Source organism: Muntiacus reevesi, chromosome 20 (genome assembly GCF_963930625.1).
Source record: "Muntiacus reevesi chromosome 20, mMunRee1.1, whole genome shotgun sequence".
In the NCBI taxonomy this organism is placed as follows: Eukaryota; Metazoa; Chordata; class Mammalia; order Artiodactyla; family Cervidae; genus Muntiacus; species Muntiacus reevesi.
In genome coordinates, this window is record NC_089268.1 from 17,181,552 (window position 1) to 17,202,355 (window position 20,804).

The window sequence follows — 20,804 nt, forward strand, 5'->3', positions numbered from 1 at the left end:
GCCAGAAATGTATCCATTTCAAAGACTCTTTACTCTGAAGGAAGTCTTCAGAAACCAGCGACTGCTCTTGTAAAATCAGGGCTTTTGCAGAGGCTGTTCCCCCTGCATTCAGTGTACACTTTGCCTGACCGATACCTGCTTATTCTTCATTTCTAAGTGTAGATGCCAGTTCTTAAAAAGAAGCCTTCCTTGCCCCTCCATATAAATTGAGTCCTTTATTTGTTGCCTGTACTCATATTTATAGAATTTATTTTATTTGAGCTTATCTACATGTGTCCTTATTTGTCGTCTTCCTCACCTCGTGGAGACATAGCTCCCGGAGTGCAAGGCCTAGTCAGGTCTGCACACACACAGCCTGGCACGTGGGTAGGTGCTTAAATATTTGTTGAACCAGTGAATGAATGAAGGGTCTTTGCTGGTGACATATTCTCCTGGGCAGCATTGGAAGAAAGAGAAGAATGACTGCGTTCGTGGCCAAAACTTCACACTACTGGCTAAACTTTCAAAAAGACAAATGCCAAATTTACCCAGAAAAAAAAGGTGAAATTGTACTTCTGTTATTACCAGTTGCCCTCAAAACACACAGGACATCTCCGCTGGCTTGTTTGAGTTTTGTAAGCCTGTTGGGGGCTAGGACCAAGTTTCAGTATCTGTAGATAGGTCCTCACTCAGTGCTTGCCTTAACTGGGCATGAAATCCATGTTGAATGAATGAACGGTCTTGGAGGTAGATCACCTCGTTTTAGTCATCAGGAAGCTCATAACTGAAGCCAGTGCTTGTCGTTGGAGCCCTTCTGTTGCCTTGGACAGGCCGAATCAGCATCACCTAGAACTTTTAAGAAATGAATTCTCAGGGCACTCCAGGCCTAAAATCAGAAGCTCCAGGCCCGGAGCCCAGTAATCTGTATTTTTACAAGCCCTCCAAGGTGATTCTGATGCACTGAAGTTTGAGATCCTCTGACTTAAGGTCTTGGCCCATTTATTCTCCCTTGTACTACCCCCGTGGTATTATATTTTAAGTAGCTTTGTCTATCTTTTATTGCAGTCTGCTTCCCAGTCTTTCTTGGAAGTTGATAGGGGTATATACATTGTAAATAGCTACATCTAGTCCAGTTTCTCCCATCATCCTACAGAGAAGGAAAGGGAAGAACGTGCCCCAAGTTAAACTGCAAATTGGTGACAGAGGTGGGGCTAGAAGCCACCTTCCCAACTTCCAGTCTCAGGCTTTCAACTGCCCCCGTGACTATATTCTAGGTTTCCCAAGGGCCTGAACCGGTGTCTGCATTTTCAACTCAAAATCACCACCACTGCTCTGGGTACAGGTTACCTGTGGTCATGCCCCCCACCAGCCGGGCTTCCCCTGAGAGCTGGGGGTGCGCCCCTTCTCCGGCTGCGCGCATGCACGTGTGTGAGAGCGCGCTGGGGGCTGCCCCGCCCCTTCCCTCGCTCCCTCCCTCCCTTGCGGGTAAACTCCGGGCATCCATCAGTCTGTTAATTGCACTAATTAGAGATCGCGGAGGTGTTAATTGGAAAACCCTGGTATTGTGCCTGTTTGGGGAAGAAAACGTCAATAAAAATTAATTGATGAGTTGGCAGGGCGGGCGGCGCGGGTTCGCGGCGAGGCATAGGGTGTCATGGCAATCGCTCAGATTAAGCGATTGTTAATTAAAAAGCTACGGTAATTAATGCTCAGTACACCATATGGGCCCGCGGAAAAGGCACAAAAGGTTTCTCCGCGTGTGGGGCTCCCTGTTCCTCCCCCCCCCCCAAAAGCACCCTAACCCTTGGGTCCTCCCTTTGGCCCCAAGGTGGGTGGAACTCGTCACTTCCGGCCAGGGAGGGGACGGGGGCGGACCCGGCGTTCCGAGCCGGTCGTGCTGCGAGCCCGCGTGCTTAGAAGGGCCCGGAGCCTGGGGGGGAGGTGGGAGAGCCCCCGGCGGCCCCGCAGACGCCCCCGGAGCGGAAGAGGCGGTTGCGGCTTTGACCCTGCTTCCTTCCTTTCTTCCGTAACTGGCCAGAGGCTGTCAGGTGCCCTGGCGCCCCAGGGGAGCCCCGAGAGACCTGAAACTAGGCGCTGCCCAAGGGTAGGACCAGCACCCCACGGAGAAATCCTGGAGCGCAGGGGATGACTCCGCGCTGCCCCCAGCTTGCGGCAGGGGAGGGTTCAGGGAAGGCGGGGTGGCCATGGCCCAATCAATTATAGTGCGTTCTAGAAAGATATTCTTGTTCCTCTCCTTACGTGTCCATTTGAAGGAAGAAAAAGCAACCCGTGACTGGCCCAAGGTCACCCAGCTGGCCCGTGAAAGCAGATGGTCCCCTTCCCAGAGCGCCTCTTGGCTCCTGCAGGTGGTCAGTGAGCAGCGCTTTGCTGAGGACAGGGGTGCCCAGGGCTGGAGCTGGCTTGGCAGGGGGGGAGTGAACGGAGGAGGGGGCTCTTGGAGGGGCCCCTCAGGACCACAGCAGGCAGCCCAGGTCTCCACTGGGAATTGTGAAGCCTGCATTTCCCTTTGGGAAGGGGCCAGCTGTGATTCAAGCAGACCCTCCGTGTCTCTCAGCTGCCACTGGAACGTGGTGGTTTCTTATGAACACACTGACTTAGGAGTTTTCCTCCTGGAGCTTCCAAGTCCGAAGAGACCTTCAGGACCACCTCGCCACGCAGAGGAGGAGGGAAAAGAGTCACAGCTGCTTGTGACTGATCTCAGACGCTCTGACACTCAGGCTCCTGTCTCCTCCAGCCAGAGTCCAGGTTCCCATGGACATTGGCTTTCTCCTCCATCCATATGGGAAGCAGGCACTGATATCAAGGCCTGCCTCCAGCACCCCACCCCTACCTGGCTGGGCCCCAGGCACCCAGAACCTGCTCACCCACAGTGCAGGGAACACCCCAGTGCTGTTACATCACCCAGCAGAGAGGCATGAGGCTGCCTGCTGCCCGGGTGCTTCCCCTCGGGAGGGCAGGTGTCTCAGGGCAGAGGTGAGGGTGTGGAGATTTCCTGGAGCACCCACCTGCAGGTTTGGGTGCGTGCTGGTGGGTGGGCAGGAGCCTGGAAGGAGTTGAAGGCCCCGGGGAGGGGGCAGAGCAGCGGGCCACGTGGGAATTAATGTCATTCATACACCCTGCGGAAATGACTTTTCAAATGCATATAATCTCAAGCATGCAAATGAGAGGCTTGCTTCACCCTGTTTAATATGAATGATCGGCCCTTGAATAGCTATTATTACATGCCACATTGCAGCAATTATGTTGTTCACTGGGTGTCGCTCTATATCTCGCCCCCCCCCCCCCAATAAAAAAGAAAAGGACACTTCTGTTTGCATCCTCCTTCCTTTTTTCTCCTTTTCTCCAAACTTGCTGTCTGATCAACTTTATGGTGTGTGTGAGTGTGGGAAGGGGGGTATTCTCCCTTACCCCAAGGAAGAAACTGCTGGATTCTCTTTTTCTCCTGTACACACACACAGACACCCCTGAGGCTCTGGTCTTTGTCCCCAGGGGCCCAGAGTTGTCAGATCTCAGGGCAGCTAGACTTGGAATCAGGGCCAGGGTCAGGCCGAGGGAGAGCAGAGCGGCCCTGCTGTCTCCCCCTCGGGTGGCGGGGGGCCCAGGCCTGAGTGCAGGAAGGTGCTCTGTAGGCTGCTGGAGGGGATTGGAGTGGGTGGTTGTGGGCAGGGGGCTGGAACCCTGGCTCTGGTGGGTGGAGGATGCTGTCCACCCCATCCATCATTTGGCAGCCACTGGCCCCCGGGCTGACACGGCCATTAAGGCCCAAGACCGAGTGCTCAATCTCTTCCGAACCGTCACCTCCAACCTTGCCCTTGCCCCCGGCCCAACTCCTCTCAGAACCCAGGATTGGGAGCCGCAGCTGGGGGTAGGAGGGGGTTGTAAAAAGCCCTTGGGAGCACGCAGAGAAGAAGGGACACTCCAGCAGTGCAGGGTCACCCAGGAGGCCACACAGGTCGTCACAAGAGCAAGTGTGACGTGGCACACGTGGACTAGTGACCTCCCCATGGGCCCTCGGCAGTGCTCTGTCCCCCCAGTTCCCCCCACACCCTCACTGTCCTTCCCATTCTGCTGACAGTGGGGACAAAAACAGCGAGGGACTCAGTAGGGTGACGGGAAAGAGTTCTTCCAGAGTGAAAGAATTCGGGAGCTGCCTCCTTGGAGAAGAAACTAAGGCAATCAATCTCTTCCAGCTGTTGGTCTATTAAGGCCCTCCTGTTCCCGCTTATTGGGCCAGGGACTCCATGTGTCTGTGGGGTCTGCAAAGGCCAAAGGGAATCAAGAATGGGAGGAAAGATCACCGGCTGGCTTCCACCCCTTGACTGTGTGATCTGAGCCAAGTCTTCGACCTCTCTGAGCCCAGGGCCTTCATCCTCTACTTGTAAATAGAGGACAGGTGAAGAAGGGACCAATCATCGTTGGCCCTTAATTCTGCAGGTGGTTTGTGTGTGCTGTTTTATTTACTCCTCACGCGATTCTGAGGCTGGGAGAAATTCCTTCTACAGACAAAGAAACTGAAGTGTAGGGACTTTAAGACTCCTGTCAGAGATCAGTAGTGGATACCACTGTGTCTTGTTGGCTGAAATCAGTGTTCCTCTCAAGGGACTGTGGCTTTGGGGACAGCTGGAGATCCCAGCCTTTGAGAACAGCTCAGCCCACTGAAGCCCCCCATCTGCTTCGGCCTGTGTAACAGGTGTCTGAGATAGTGCAACCTCCATGAGATGCAGAAGGAACCGCAGGCCCCTTCCTCACTGGCCTTGGCCATCCCATTCATACCCTCTTGTCGTTCTGAGCATGTTTTTTTGCCACTACTTGAGAGGCAGTTTGGGGACATGGGGGAAGAAGACACAGGATTCAGGCCTTGGCTCGGCCTTGGGTCAATCTCCAGATGCTCTGGACCCTCGGTTTCCCATCTGTAAAATCAGGACGAAAGGAGCGGTCTCCCACAATTCTTGTGAGAAGGGGTCCGGGTGCCTGTGGAGACAGGAAACACAGCGAATCAGCTTTGGGCCAGGTGCTGGGCTGAGGGCCTTAGAATGGAAGGTCAGGGATGTTGGACCGCCGGCTACCCCCAATCCTGGGGCACAGCTCCGGGCCCAACTGAGGGACTGGCATCCAGTAATGGGTGCTAGGCAGATGGCAGCTGCTTGTGTTGCGTCTGGGAAAGGAGGCCCTGCCCTTGGGGAGCTCCCGGTCTGGGGGGAAATAAACACAATGGGCATCACAGGTGTTGAGGGGAGGCAATATGGTGGCTCCCAGTGAATACCCCTTAAGTCCTTGCAGACCCCTGCCCATCCTGGCTCTGCCTTACACACTAGCTTGGAGGGAGAGGTCTGAACAGGTTTGGGGGTGGGGCATCGCCTCCTCGAGGAAATATGGGGCAATGGGCGCGCCTCAGCTACAGTCTGGAGCTGCCCCCACCTGGGCCTGGGGGGAGGGTGACATTAGGAGGGTCTGTGCCCCAACAGGGGTCCCAGGGTCGGCCTTCAGGAAGTTGAGAGGGAGAAGCCGCCCCAGGACTCGGTGGGGTTGTGTTGTTTGGGGACGGGGGTGTTGGGGGGCATCCCTTGCTGGCCAGCCCTGCCCGTCCAGCCTTCGCGCCTCAGCCCCTCCCCCACGTCTCTCCTCCCTCTCCAGGTCCCGCTAGAGCGACATGATGGTGGAATCCGCCTCGGAGACAATCAGGTCAGCTCCGTCTGGTCAGAACGGCGTGGGCAGCCTCTCCGGGCAGGCCGATGGCGGCGGCGGCGGCAGTAGCGGCGGCGGGGCTGCAGGCCCTGCCGCAGGCGGAGCGGGCAGGGACTTGGCCGTGGGCGCGGACAGCAACGGGGAGATGAGCCCCGCGGAGCTCCTGCACTTCCAGCAGCAACAGGTAGGAGCCAGCACGCCTCCCCAGCCACCTGGAAGGGATGCCAGACCCCTGCTCCTACATCCTGGCTCCCCGGGAGCCTCTGCTTCCAGCTTAGCTGCCTTCCCTTAACCTTCTTGAGAAGGTCCAGCCAGCAGAGACCACCCCCCTCCCTCTAGTGATCACTAAGGCCAGGGGAGAGCAGCTCTTCCAGAAAGGGTGGTGTGGCTGGGGGCCTTGAGATCTCCGGGCTTAGACTCAGAAATGCCCACAAGGGCAGACAGATGTCTGGACAGCAGACTCGAGGGGGGTGCATCTTGGGCAGGCGGGCACCTGGGCTCTCCTCCTGCACTCTGGCTAAGTTAACAAACAGGGTTGAGGGCAGGGAGGCCCTGCTCTGGGTGCCATGCTCTTTGGCCGAGGGGGCTCTGCACACACTGGTATCTTTACTTTGTTTGTATTGTAATGCGTTCCCCACCTGCGCCTCTGCCTCGGGGCCCCTGATCCAGGCTGTGAGTCAGCTCACAGGCACCAGGGGTCAGTGCACCTGGGAGAAGTTCATGAGGAGCAGGCATAGGCAGGCCTCCATTTTTAGTGCCCGGCCTGGGAACCTCTGTCTGTACCCTCCTCCCTCTTCCCCCTTCATCATTCCCACCCTAAACTGCAGAGGTCAGGAGTCCAAGACCGGCCTCTCTCAGGATCAAGAGGCCTAAGGGTGGGGAGCCTGGTTGGGTTATGACAGAGCAGGGGCCCCAGTTCCCGGCCCCACCCGGGAAAAAGGGAAAATCATGCTTGACAAGTTCAGGAGAACCGGCCCAGCCAGCCTGGTCTTAGGATGCTCCTTCTCTTATTTGACTTTGCTTCTCAAATCACTGCTGGTGGCATTACCCCTGGGGGGCTCTGTCGGGAATGCAGAAATGTCGGGTGCTGCACCTACCTCCCCGCCTGTACCCCTCCCTGCCTGTGTGCACAGGTGTCTATACCCACATCACCCTCTTGCTCCCTCCCAGGTTCGCCCTGGGGCTCCTTCTCCCACTTCTTAGCCCCTAAGGAGCCCTTTCCCACCACACTTGAAGCCAGAGGTCAGATTGGAAGCAGCACTGTCAGAAGGCCGACCCTGGAGTTGGCCAGCCAGGACTGACGCAGGAAATGAACACACCCAGGTTCCGTCCCCACCTCTCCTTCCCAGCAGTCCACCTGGGTCAGTCCTGGACTTCGCTGAACCTCGGCACCTGAAGCACAGGGACTGTTAGGATCAGATGCAATGTGGGTGTGAAATCCTTCCCCCCAGTGACTGATCCCTCCGGTGTGAACGGAATTGAGGACTTTAAAAATCCCTTTGTCTTGCAAACAGTGGAAACTTGAGTAGAAAGGGCCTGTCTCCTTTCTCCAGGGAGATGGTCCTTGGGAGTTCGCAGGCATCTCCCAAGCTTGCCTAAGCAGGTTCCCTGGGGAAGAGACCCACAGAGTCTGTACCATCTATGGGGGACAGAAGGTCAAAGGGCAGAACCCTACTCTTTATCAACACAATAACAAAACACCCCAGGCCAGAGATCTCCAAGGCCACCCATTCTGTATGGGTGAAGACTTCTCTCGCACCTCTAGGCTGACAGAGTTATGAAAATTTGTGAAAGTGGAAGGAAGGCCAGGGGGAAAGTTTCTTTTAAAAAATTATTTAGAGAGAAGACTGAGCCCCAGTGAGCAGGATAAGCGGGGAGAGGTGTGGGGTGGGAAAAGACGGGACTGTCTGTACTGATCAGGTTTCTGTGTTCTGCGTTGCACTCAGGCCGTGTTTTACCATCTATATTCCACGTTCCAGTTATCCCTGTTTGTTTTGGTGAATATCCCAAAGTCCTGGAAAATCCTATATCTGTTTCACAAATAAACTGGGGTGGAGATTTGGAGGCAGGCGGAGGGAGGGCTGGTTTATCCATTTGCGCTCACTACGGGCGTAGTGCCTAGGGCCAAGGAAAATATTTGAGACTTAAAAAAGGTTTTCTTGGCTCTAAACTATGAAAAGAACCCTGCAAAATTAAAATGACAAAATTGTCAATTAAAAGGAAAGAGTCTGTGGGCCATCGTTCTGTCTCCAATATATGAGTGAAGCTTTGGGGCAGGCAGGCGGGGAACTTCAGGGTAATGATTTCTGGTTACCTCCTCCCCCCCAACAAATGTCTCTGACTCTTTGTGGGGAGTGAATGGAGGAAAAGTGCTGGGCCCCGCAAGTGCCTGCTCCCTCTCAACCCCAATCAGGAAGTCCTTGGAGGACAAACAAGGAGTGTTTGATGCTTTGGGTCTTTAATCCCCTCACCTTCTTGGGGAAGTTTGTGTTGTTGTCATTCCCACATCACAGATAAGGGGGCAGTCAGAGGCAGCCTGACTTGTCCAGGTGCCAGGGATGGTAGTTCTCCTGGCTCCTAGTGTTTCCTAGTGCAGGGCTCGGCTCCTACCACACTTCACAATCCCCGAGGCAGCAAGGCCTGGCGCCTACTAGGTGCTAAATAAACCACTGTCTGTGAGTGAATGAGAGCTCTCCACTCTCAGGCTAAAAGTGCTCTTAAAACAAACCAACAAAGAGCTGCACTGGCCGCCGGCTCTAAGTGGCCACTCCAGGGCTTGTGAGCGGGTCTGCGGACGGCGCCCTGGTCCCTCCTCCTCGTGCCCCCGTGGCTCCTCTTCCCCTTGTCCGTCTGTCCATCTGTCGGTTGGTCCCTGCCCCTCTGCTCTGGATAAACAAGCCCTGGAAATGCAGTCTTGGCCTTTGGGAGTAATGAGTTGACAAAGGAGAGAGAGAGATAAACAGGGCGAGTCAGAAGTCAGGCTGGTGACAGGACTTTAGGCTGAAACAAACAGTGCTGAAGAGGGCAGCCACGTCACTCTGGAACAAGAGCAGGCGCCGGTTTCCATGCAACAGCAGGCCGAGAGCTTGTTTAAACAGAGGCAGCCGGGGGGGGGGGGGGGGGGGGGGGCAGGGCTGGGCTGCCCGGCCCTGTCTGACTGGAGAGAGGGTCCCCGTCTGGTCTGGCTGCCCTGCCTCGGTCCCGCAGCCAAGGCCTCAGCTTCCTGCCCCCTCCTCCCAGCCCCCTTTGCGGTGAGTGACGGAGCCACATCGCCTCCACTCTGTCCTTGGGGCTTTTACCTAGCTGTCTCCAGTCCTGGAGAATCTCCCCTGAGAAGGAGGCAGGGGGAGAACCGTGGGCCCTGGAGCGTGCATTCACTCAGCAAACATGCATGGAAGCTCATTTTCACCCAGCACCCTGCTGGCCCACTGGGGTTGGTGATCCTGTTAGAGATGCCTTGAATCCAACAGGCATGCCAGCTGCGCATCAACCCCTGCCTTCCTTCACCAAGCCAGAGGCTCCTTTGGCCCACATTTCCCCTCTAGGATGGCATTTTTTCTTTGAAGGTTGCCCTTGCACTTTCTCCTAATCTGACTTCACCTGTTTGAAAACGTTCCCGGTGTGTAGGGTTTTCCCTGCGGTCTCCATAAATATCCTTTGGGCTTTCTGATGGGGGCGCAGCCAGGGCTGGGAGTGTGTGGCAGCTCTAGGGAAGTGAGGTGGAGGGCCTGAGGAGGTTTCAGGGGCCAGACTGGAATACTCGCTGGACTTGGGGCCAGGAGGACTGGGCCAGGCAGGCGGCGGGCAGGGGGGCCCGGCAGCGGGCAGAGCGGCTGGACTGAAAGGCGTCCGGGGCCTCCAGAGCCGCCACTCCTATTGTCCTCTGGTTGCGGGGGTGACAGGTCAGCAAGGGTCACGGGAGGGTTGCCTAGCGTCTGGGAACTCCCACTGCAGTTGCTGTGGCAACCGGGGCCAAATCCCACCCTGTTCACATCCTGTGAGGAGATTCAGAATGGTTGGGGGGCTCTGCACATTAATGGGCTTTTACTTCAGCCCCCTCCATAGAGACGGGGGTGGGCAGTGTCAGGGAGTTGGGGGAAGGAAGAATGGAAGAGATTTTCCTTTCCCTCCCCCATCTGGCTCTTGTGGCCCCAGCTCCTCGGGGGGATGGGGTGGAAAAGGGGGGTCTTCGGAGGTGAATTAGCACAGACACCTCACACGTGCTGTCAGCAGTTGCGTTTCGTCTGCAGGTCTGAAGCTCATTTCTTCAAGTCTTCGCTCCCGCTCCAGATCCTGTTCTTTCATCTCTGGTCCCACACCCTCCAGACTCCCCTTCTCTTTCTGTAGAATGAGTCCTTTCCCAGGAGGTGCCGGGGGGGCCCCGAAGGGAGAGCCAGGGCCCACACTCCTTGGAGGGGAGACTTAGAAAGTTCACGCGGGGGAGGTCCCAGACTTGCTGACAGCTGCAGGGAGTGTTAGAAACTCCCTCCGTCCCTCCTGCCTGGGAACAGGGGGCAAGTGGGAGATGGAGCCAGGTAGTAAGGTAACGGGCAGGGTCCTGAGAGGGCTGAACTCCCCTTCTCATACTCCTCCTGGGTGCCTAAGCCAAAGGCCCCCCTGTTTGGCCTGTGCCTCCTAGTCCAACAGGAAAGGAAATTTCCCTAAGAGGGGAGAGAAAGGTAGAGGACGGGTGTCCGCAGGCCCCTGCTTCCTTGGGACTAGGAAGGAGCCTGCCCACTGTACCCCCAGGCTTCCCTTCTGCTGGGGAATTCTGAGACCCCCTCTTCCCACCACCACCGCCCCCCCCACCTCTTTCATCTCCCTTTTATGCCAGAGTTCTTGTCCTTACTGATAAGGAGTTTGGGGACAGTGGGGAGAACTGAGGGGGAAGAAGGTGGATGTTTCCTCTTCTAAGGGTGAAGGACTGAAGCCAGGCGGGCACATCCCAGGACCCCCTCTCCATGGGTCAGCTAGGTGTTCTCCTGCAGGAGCCCCAGTGAGAGTCAGTGGGGAGGGAACTGCATGCCCAACACAGCCCCTGCTCTAAACCCCACTCTTAGAGCCCCTGAGGGGTGGCTAGCCTAAGGGCAGTGGCTGGGTTCACCAGCGGCCCTGAACCCAGACCTGGGAGCAGACCCGCTTCCAGAGAACTCCAGTTACTGGGACATGTCTGGGAGGGGAAGCGCCATCACCCCACAACCCCCAGCCCACAGTGCTTCAGTTCCTTCCAGATGCCACTATTGGACCTTCCAGGGAAGCTAGGTTTGTCCCCGAGGGGCTGCACCCATGCCGCTGGGGCAAGAATGGAGGGGAAGGCCAGCCTCTAGGGAGGGCCTTGCCCTTCTGGGCCCTGGTGGGGTCCTTTGTTAATCGTCTTCCTTGGAGGGGTCGCATTCTCAACACACTTGTCAGGGAAGGGGTCCTGAAACTGGGCTGTGTGTCTCCCACCCACGTGGGCATCTGTATCTGTGCATTGCTGGTTTTCATTTTAATGGTTCTAATTTGAGAATGTGCCGATGTCATTTTTACGAGGTTGGTGTAAAAAAAATTTACAGCCTTCCCCAAAAAGCTTTTTTTTTTTTTTTTCCAAGGGAAAAAGGTGTAGAATCACTTCGGGGGTTTTATGGTCTCCTCTCCCCCATCCTCCATGCCCCCCCTTCTCTGTGTAATTTCATTTTTATGTCTCTTTGCTGGAGGACAAAGCCTGGCTGGTGGAGAGCCTGGATCTCCCCAGGTCAGCACCCTTGGTGGTTGGGACCCCTGACTTCTGACCCTTCTCCCTGTCCCCCTTCCCTCCACACTCTGGTCCCAGAGGACTTGTATTTCAAGGGGTAGACAGAGGTTTCCTATACCAGTCAACAAGTACTTATTAGATACCTACTGTTTACTAGCAGTGGGTTAGGTATCTGCTCTCAGAGATTGTATCTGTTCTTGCTTAAAATTCTCCAGCAATTTTTCCTCGAATATAGAATGCAATAAAAAACCAGCATCCCTGTGATCTGGCTGCCGCTCATTCCTGAGACTTCCTCAGAAGCCTGGCCACACTGGCCTTTTTGGTTCATAACGCTCCAGCCTTATGCCTGCTTCTGGGCTCTTGTACCAGCTCCTTCTAGTCGTATATCCCTCGCCTGAAAGAGTAGGCCCCTCATCCTCAATGTGTCCTCAGAGGCCGTACTACCTAAGTAACCATCCCGCCATCCTGCACGACATGGCCACCATCTCACAGCTCACTTCACTGTGTTGTAGCGTCTGTCTCATTCTATTAGGATGTGAGCCCGGTTAAAGCAAACACACCGTGTCCCCAGTGTCTAGAACAGTGTGAGTGCCCTGCGGGACTTCATAAATACTCCCTGAATTATGGATAAAGGAATCAAAAGACGTATTCCAAGGGGACAGGTGATCAGGTGATGGGCCTTCCGGAGAGGGCTTTTCAGGTTTGGGGTGGGCTGGCCCCCTAAACACCCTTCTAGGGCCCCCTCCTCTAAATCTAGCCAGCTGTCAGTTGAAACTATCCAGACAGTTGAGATCCCAATTTTGCCAAAATTAGCTAGATGCAAACAAAAGTTTCAGTTTTGTTTATTTTGGCTGCCCTTCACCACCATTGGAATTAAACCAGAGTTTTAATTCCTGGGGGTCCTCCATCCTGCCTGCCCACCTCCTGGCCTCTCTTCCCTGTTCAGAGACCGTGTCAGGCCCAGGGGATTCAGGTTCTGCTTCAGCCACTGTGTGGCTCTGGGCACTTCACTGCCTGTCTCTGAATTTCCATTTCCTTGTTGATAAAGTGAACTACAGGAGTGTTTTGCAGATATTTTTGCTGGAATCTGTCGTAAGAAATACCTTTTGTTTGGAGCAGCAGCACAGTTTCGTGAAACAATGCTTATGCTTATGTATTAACTCTGATATTTTCATGTGTGTATTTTTTCCCTTTTTTTGGCCTTCTCAATTGATACTCTATGACCCACCATTAGATCATGACCAGGCCAGCATTTTGGAAAACACCGGACTAGATAACTCTAACCCTCCAGCTCACCAGGTCTGTGGTCTGTGATTCTGCTCCTCTGTTCTCAGAGTTCAGTCCTTCAAGCTTGTCTTCATGAGCACCACGTCCTCACAGACACATGCACACGCACATGCACACAGCAAGGCTGGGACCCCAACTCAGACCTGGAGTCCTCCAGCTTGGAGAAAAAACTGGTAAACAACTCTGCACCTGACCTCCGCACAGAGGTCACTGGTCCTTCTCTGAATTCTCCCAGACAGAAATGAGGGTGTGGTCTCACCCCATAGATGAGAGATCCTTCTGCCCCAAGAGTTGTTTTTCTTTTCCCAGCAGCTCTCTGTTGCCCTCCAAGCACTAGCTTCATTCCCCTCCATCCGCGCTGCCCTCCCTGGGTGCCATCCGTTATAAACCATTTGTTCCTAATTGTGGAGATCCTGCTAATGACTTCTGAATGGGCAGTGGGGGGAGGAGAGTTCGGCTTCATTAGCGAGACTGAGTTCTTAGGCTTGAGGGGGAGAGGGGGTGGGTGTAGATGGAAGAGGGGTTGGTTCACAGTCCTGGTGGCAGTGGGCAAATGATCAGGAGCTGCCTGGGAAGGTGAAAGATTAATAATCACCATCACAGTTAACGTCCGTCCAGGACCTGCTGGGTGCCACGTGCACTGTCCCGTGTATTCTTCACAGCACACCTCTGAGCTGACTACAGGGCTATTCCTGTTTCACGGAGGAAGAAACTGAGGCTCAGAGCAGGACTTAGCCAAGGTCACTCAGTAGATGGTGGATCCAGGATTTAGATCCAGATCCCTTTGACCAGGGTTCAGGCACTGAAAGGACCAGTGCTGCCTCCTTGAGAGGAAAACTAGACCTCACTTCCCCAACCACAGAGCTGGGCATTTGGTTTTCAGTCGGAGGGGAGGAGGCAGAGGGAAAATAAGCTTGAAAAGGCCAAGTGGTTCCGAATTTCCTATTGCTCCCCGAGCCCTCCATGCTTTCTCCCTGCTGGGATTTTTTTTTTTTTTTTTTTTTTGGCTGTGCCATGTGGCTTGTGAGATCTTAGTTCCCAGTCCAGGAATCAGACCCTTGCCCCCTGCAGTGGAAACACAGAGTCTTAACCATTGGACTTCCAGGGAATTTCTGACCCTGATGGGATCCTAAATGCCTCTTTCCACCAAAAGCTGTATCTGGGTATCTCTGGCCTGCAGGGAGGGGAAACTGAGCCTACTTTCCTCCCGGGGAGATTCTTTTTTTGGTCTTTCCCCCCATTTCATCCAGCTGTACCTCCCCTTCACACCTACACAGCTGCAAGCTCCCAAGACTTGGGGGAAGGCACATTTTTAGGCCTCACCAGACTGTGTGCATGAGATCACGATGGTCCCTCCGTGGGGTCAAGGGGGGCTGGGCAGTTGACGGTGTCTGAACTCCACTTCCTAGCTATGGGACCTTGGGCCCCAATTTCCTTGTCTGTCAGTTGAAGTCAGTGATACCTGCCCTGTCTAGCTCGAGGTTGGGAAGCTTCACCTAAATGGAGAAGTGCTTTGAAAGCTGCCGGGCACTGTTCGCATGCTGACTCCTAAACTCTGTGTCAGCCTGGGCCTGCCTTCCCTGTTCAACCTAGATTCAAGTGCATTTCACAAGGGTGTCTGCCGGGTGCTGGTGGCTGGGGCAGGAACCCACAGATCCATTTAACAATTTCTCTGTTTTCAAGGAGGCCAGGACCTGGTCGTCATCAGCGGAGAAAGTGGGGCTGCATCTGTCAAAGTTTGGGGGGAGGTGTCATTTCCCACGTGTCTCAGAGGTGGGCAGTCTACAGTGATGTATCAGGCCCTAGCTGAGGCAGGCAGGGTAGACTTATGCCTATAGTGCCAGGGTGGTGACTGTGAGTCGGATGGGGCTCTAGGAAGTCTCAGACCTACCTGATCCCACGGGTGACCACCCTGGGGGAGGACTTCCTGGGCCAAAGGGCCTCTCCTGGCCCGTCCTTCCTCCTTTTGGAACACCACCCCTGGCTGGGGGTCCGGATGGGGGTGAGGATGAAGCAGCATCAGAGTGCACTAAGCATATATGACCAGGACATCTGGGGTCGGCAGCTTGGACCCCAAACCCCTGTCCACTCATCACCCACCCCTGGGCAGCTGTAGGTGGAACCAAGTCCCTCATTGGGTCGGGTGTTGGGGCTGGGCTGTAAACAAAGTCCATGAAATGAGCATGTGCTGCCCACTGTGGCCTCCCCATCTTCTCTGTCACCCCCCAATCTTCTCCAAGCCGGTAACGAGGCAAGTGGCCATGAAAGTGAATGAGTGAGTGAAGGATGAATGAATGAAGTGCCTGGAGGAACAGACCCCCGTAGCCTCCCCAGCCTCTCTGCCTACTTACCCCCAACACAACTTGATTTTCTGTCCCCGGAAGCGGTTTCAAGGTCCCCAGACTCGCTGGCCATTTCTGTCATCTGTGGGGTGGGGGTCGCCATGCGGGAACCCCTTGGCCCTTCTCCCTTCACCCTCCTGGTGCAGTCCTGGTGAGCCTGTCCATCCAGACTCCAGTCAGCGCTGCCACCACCTCTGGGCTCCAGCGCCCACCGCCGCTTCAGTCGCCACTGTCTCGTCACAGGGACAGGGCCATGTTCTGTTTCTCTTGTTTCCCCAGCACCTAGCACAGTCCCAGGCACACCGGAAACCGGAAGGAGCGTGTGGGGAAGGCTGGGAGGTCAGAGGAGGCGACACGCTGGCCAGGCCCAGAGTCTCACCTGGTCCGACGGGAGGGAAGCTCAGAGTGGTGGGAGTGGGGCCGGGGGGGTGCGGTGATGAAGGCCTGCCACAGGGAGGTCTCACAGGAATGAGATTGTAAGGCCCTGTCATTTTTTCCCTGTAAGTCTTGTAATTTCATGCTCCAAGGGCCCACAAAGTAGGAGAATGGGGAGTGAATTCAGCCCCCCAGGCCACTCCCCCCGCCAGGAGACTGCTCAGCGCCCCCCCCCCGCCAACTTCCCCTGGAAATCCTTCCCATGTGGCTCCTCTGTTCCTACTAGAGATCTGGGGTGCACCCTCCCCCCACCCTGACCAGCGTCCCCTCTGGGCCGCCTGGGCTGCCAGCTCCTGACCCCTGACCTTTCTGCCGCATCTCTACTTTTGCAGGACATAGAGCATCGGTCTAGCTTGTGTCACTAGACCTGGGGGGGTCCCTAAAAATGAGGCACACAGAAGCAGAGCCCCTTCCTGATGACAACCCAGCCACCTCCCTTCCTCTCCCCACCCCACATCTCCTCCCACAGCCTCTCGGAGCCCTTGTCTCAGGTCAGGTTTCTACTTTCTGATGTGTGTCTTAAAGAGAAGCAACCCTGGGCCGCTTCTCCAGGTTGAGGTCTGCAGAAAGAAGGGCATGGGAGAGGTCTCAGATCTGAAGCACTGGTGGTGAGGGCCACACTAATCTGGACCCCAGTTCTTCCCAGGGACACGTTTCCATAGATAACACCAGGGTGTGTTTAGATACTATCCTAAGGTGAACTAGATTTAAGCCTCCGGGAGGCTCAGCTGTTCAGTGAAAGGGCTGCGAAGGGGGTGCCTTTACCCTTGGTACACCGTGGGCTCCCTGAGTGTTTGCAGCAGGTGGGGGGTGCATCCATGCCCCCTCTTCCAGAGCCACCTTGGTGGTGCTCAGCTTGTGGTGGGCATGGGAGTGGAAGTCCACGTGAGGCTAGACAAGGGCTTGTGTGGGCAGATGTGTGAGGGGGCCACAGGTGGATTCATTTATTAGGTGTGCTGGGGAGAGGCTGGAGGAGGTGATAAAGAAAGGCAGAGGAATTCAGAAGGGAAAGGAGCGGACCCTGAGAACGCCAGCTGTGTGCCAAGCACTGGTCCTTTAACACCCCCTTCCCCCGCGTGTTTTGGAGATGGGTGGTGGCCCAGGTTTGCAGAGCAGGAGGTCCAGATGCAAGGAGAGGGGATAACTTGCCCACGGTCACACCATGGCGGTGGGGGTGGGTGTTGGCACAATTGGACTTCACACTCAGGTCTGCCTGATGCCAGAGCCTGCTGTCCATGACCTGGACATGACCACTCTGGCCCCGAGGAGGCCTTCGAGGAACCTGGGACAGACAGATTTTTTGCTTCTGAAATGTAGATTCAAAACTAGTCCTGTACCCCCTGCCTCTGCACCCCCTACTGACCTGGAGTGGGAGGGGGTGTGCATGAGGGGCAGGGATGGAGGGCTTGGTAGACCTTACAGAGAACTTCCTGGGCCTTCCCTTCCTACCAGACCTCTCCTACCCAACCTCCCACTGCCCATCTGCCCACCTCCCCTACCCACTGACTGGCCAGAGATGCTCCTCCTGCAAACTCGATGCACTTCCCATTCCCATGATCCCATGATCATGGTCATGATCCCACCACCTCAGAGTCCAGTCTGAGCCACCTTGGCCTCACTGACAGTTCACACTCCCTTCAGGATTTAGTTCAATTCCCCAAGTGCCATGATGTCCCAGGCCCAGACCCCCGTGGACTCGTAAAACCATGCAGTGCTCAGACCCTGAGAGCCTACCCTCATTCACCCAACTGTGTGCTATGACTTCAAGTGAATGCTATTCCCATGAGCCCTCAGACTGACCATCTAGTGAGACAGATGGCCTGGGAGCCGGGCTTCTTGGCCTCAAATCCTAACTCCGATGCTTCTGAGTTATGTGATCTTGGGCATATTACTTAACTTACTGGAGAGTCAGTTTTCTTATCTGCAAAATGGGTCTGATAATCCCTGCCTCACACCTTCCCAGGAGAGGATCAAATGAGATCATCCCTGTAAAGTGCCTGACACGTACGTAGTAGATGCTCGACAAATAATTTCTGTTGTTAATGTTAATACTTTCTCCTGGGTCATTGTTTGACCACCCACCCTTCCGATTGCTCCCCCATTGACACATGTGTGCTATGTGCTCAGTCATGTCCAACTCTTTGGGACCCCATGGACTGCCCTCCAGGCCCTTCTGTCCATGGAATTTTCCAGGCAATACTGAAAAATACTGGAGTGGGTTACCATTTCCTACTCAGGCGGATTCTTTACCACTGCCCCCATTGAGTCCCTACAGGCTCTGATCCCTGAAGCCTGGTAGCTTCTCTCAGTGACTCATACCTTTATCCACAAGCCCAGGTGGAGCCTGCTGACCCTCTCATTCCCACGACCTTCCACATGAACCTGACCTCCTCCCCTTCATTCTCTCCAAATGTCCCTTACAGCCGCTGGAGCACTGATGCGCCCCTGTCTTGCAGGCTCTCCAGGTGGCCCGGCAGTTCCTGCTGCAGCAGGCCTCGGGCCTCAGCTCCCCAGGGAACAACGACAGCAAGCAGTCGGCCTCTGCTGTGCAGGTGAGGAGGACACCGGCTGGACTGGGCTGGTCGGAGTGGACCGGGCACCGAGGGAGGGGAGGACCCGCTGGAGAAGTGCTCTGGCTCATCCCCAGTGCCAGAGAGCGGGCAGCTTCCCAGCGGGAGTCACAGTCACTGCCGGGTGGGTGGAGAAACGCCGCCCTCCCATCTGCACCTGACCGGCAGGCCTTCCCCTGCAAGCCCAGTCCGCTCAGAGTCTGAGTCTGACTCAGCCCTTCTCGTCTGCACCTCTCTGCCCACCGCCTCTGGTCTCTCCCCGGCACTTCTGGGTCACTCAGCCTGTCCCTCTCCCCAGCTCTCTCACTTGCTGAGGCCACCGCACCCGGTCCTCCCCCTACCTCATCTCTCACCCACCAGCCCTCTGTCTCCCCACGTTTCCTGTCTCTTGATGTCTCTGTCTCTTTTGTTTTCCTTTGCACAATCTGCCCTTTTTTCCCCCTCTCCCTTCCCCCCAGTGTGCCGGCCAGATGGGCTGGCTGGGGGAGGGGAGATGGGGTGGGGGGCGGGGGTAAGCCAGGCCTTCTGTTTACCTTTTGTGTCACAAAGAACTTGGGAGAATTGCAGTCTGAGTCGGGGTGGGTCACAGCTCCGCGGGCAGCCCGCTCCCCTCCCCATCGCCCGGCCTAGCCGCCAAGCTTCCTCGCTCTCCCCACCCCTCTTTGCAGGGGGGGAAGTGCTCCGAATTGGGGAGAGGATTAAGCAGGGCTTTGAAAGGAAGTTTATCTAAGGGAGGAAGGGTGAGCAAAGCTGGAGCCTTGGGGGGTGGGGGGCTGAGGGAAGGAAAGGGGGACAAGAATGGCAGGGCCGGGATGGGGTACTGGGTGCCTGGACAAGGACTCAGGCCTGGGTTTTGTCCTAGGGCTCTGAACGCAGATCTGTGTTTTATGTAAGTGTGGTCAAGAAGTTAAAGGTGCCAGACAGTGGCCCTCTTCTAAAAGCCTCCAATCCAGTGAGACAGCTCTCGGGGAGGAGCCGGGCACAGAGGGGTAGTGACCTGGGTGAGGGAGGGGAGGACAGAATCCGGAGAGCTAATGGGAATGAGGCATAAGGTTCTCATGTCTCCTGTCGTGTCAAGACTGGGTCTGGTTGAATTAGGGAACGCAACCCCCACATCTGCCTGCAATGCAAGAGACCTGGGTTCAAGCCCTGGGTCAGGAAGATCCCCTGGAGAAGGGAATGGCTACCCACTCCAGTATTCTTGCCTGGAGAATCCCATGGACAGAGGAGCCTCATGGGCTGTAATACATGGGATTGCCAAGAGTTGGACACAACTAAGTGACTAACACTTTCACTCCCCAGCCCCCCATATACTCCTTGGGTCTGAAGTGGCCCTTAGGCTACTGTGCTGACTCTGTTCTGAGTTTTCTACCCTAGGCCCAGCCTACTGCTTTTAGAATAGCTTGCATGCTCAGTCATGTCCGACTCTTTGCTACCCCATGGACTGTAGCCCGCCAGGCTCCTCTGTCCAAGGGATTTTTCAAGCAAGAATACTGGAGTGGATTGCCATTTCCTCCTCCAGGGGATCTTCCCAACTCAGAGATCTGAACCCAGGTCTCCAGTGGCCCCTGCATTGGCAAGTGGAGTCTTGACCACTGTGCCACCTGGGAAGCCCCTGGTCCAGCCAATACCACCTTCTAAAATCAGGGAGGAGTCAGCTGGGGAACCGTTGGAATGTTCCCCAATCCGGAGAGGTCTGTTGACCCAGTAAGGGGAAGGAGCTGTATGGTAGTTGGAAGGACCGAGGTCAGGCATCAAGAAGGATTTTGTGCCTGGGTGTGAGGGGTAGGATCTGAAATACTTCAGAAAAGAAGGGACGCTGTGGTATCCTCCTCAGGAAACCACCCCCACTGCCAACAATGAGAGAGGTCACTCAACAAACACTTACTCAGTACTTCCTAAACTGACAACATTTGCATAGTGCTTACCATGGGGCAGACACTAGGTGGTTTGCAAACATCATCCCATTTTATCTTCACTATCCTAGGAGATAGATGCTGTTATTAGCTCCGTTTTGCAGATGAAACCACTCAGGCCCAGAGAGGTTAAGAAACATGATCAAAGACACACAGCTAACAAGGGGCCAAGCCAGGATTTGAACCCAAACAACTAGCTCCAGAACACATACTTTCCTGCCTACATTGTGATGTTCTCACGTGCTTAGCACAGTAGTGAACCACAGTCCCTGGTACAGAGGCCTGGCCTGATGGTTCTCTGGGCTCTGGGAGATGGGGGTTCTTAAGGCCATGTCTGAACTTCTCCAGGAGCCTGGAGTCCCAGCCGATGATCCTCCTCCTCCAACCCTGTACACTCTCCTTGCCTCTCCTCCCCACACTCAGGTTCAGGTTTCAAGGAAGTGGTGCTTCTGACCCCAAGTGAGGTCCAGGGCCTGGAAACAGCTTTTCTGTGATCTCACAGCTGGTGGGAGGACCCGGGAGAGTGCATTGTGTCAATCTGGAGTTTGAATGAGGTGGGTCAGGCAGCTCAGTGGCAGCCGCTTTCCCAGTAGTCCCAAACTCAAGGCAGGATTGCCTGCCTGCTCACCTCCCAGCTGTGTTCACTGCCCCTCTCTCTGAAAGCCAGCTTGACAAGAGTTTCTAAAGCCGGGTTAGGTCTCCAGCTCCAGCCTGGAGATTGTCTGGTTTGGGCCTGGGCCCCAGGCAGGGAGAATCACTCACAAAAGGCAGTACAGGTAGCTAGGAGTTTGTTCAGAGGGTGGTTGGGGCAGCCCCTTAGTTAAGCCAGCCTCTG

At 55.4% G+C, this 20,804-nt stretch overlaps 1 protein-coding gene across 4 annotated transcripts in view; it reads left to right on the forward strand.

Annotated features, from left to right (window-relative positions):
* The window catches only part of FOXP4 (forkhead box P4), a 50,916-nt gene that overhangs the window by 11,887 nt on the left and 18,225 nt on the right, over positions 1 to 20,804 (forward strand). For all 4 annotated transcript variants that reach the window (XM_065912708.1, XM_065912707.1, XM_065912710.1 and 1 more), the window contains exons 2-3: positions 5,635 to 5,869; positions 17,940 to 18,035. In XM_065912708.1, the coding sequence (XP_065768780.1) occupies positions 5,651 to 5,869; positions 17,940 to 18,035 (315 nt within the window). In that variant the 5' untranslated portion in view covers positions 5,635 to 5,650. The remainder of the gene's footprint in view (positions 1 to 5,634; positions 5,870 to 17,939; positions 18,036 to 20,804) is intronic.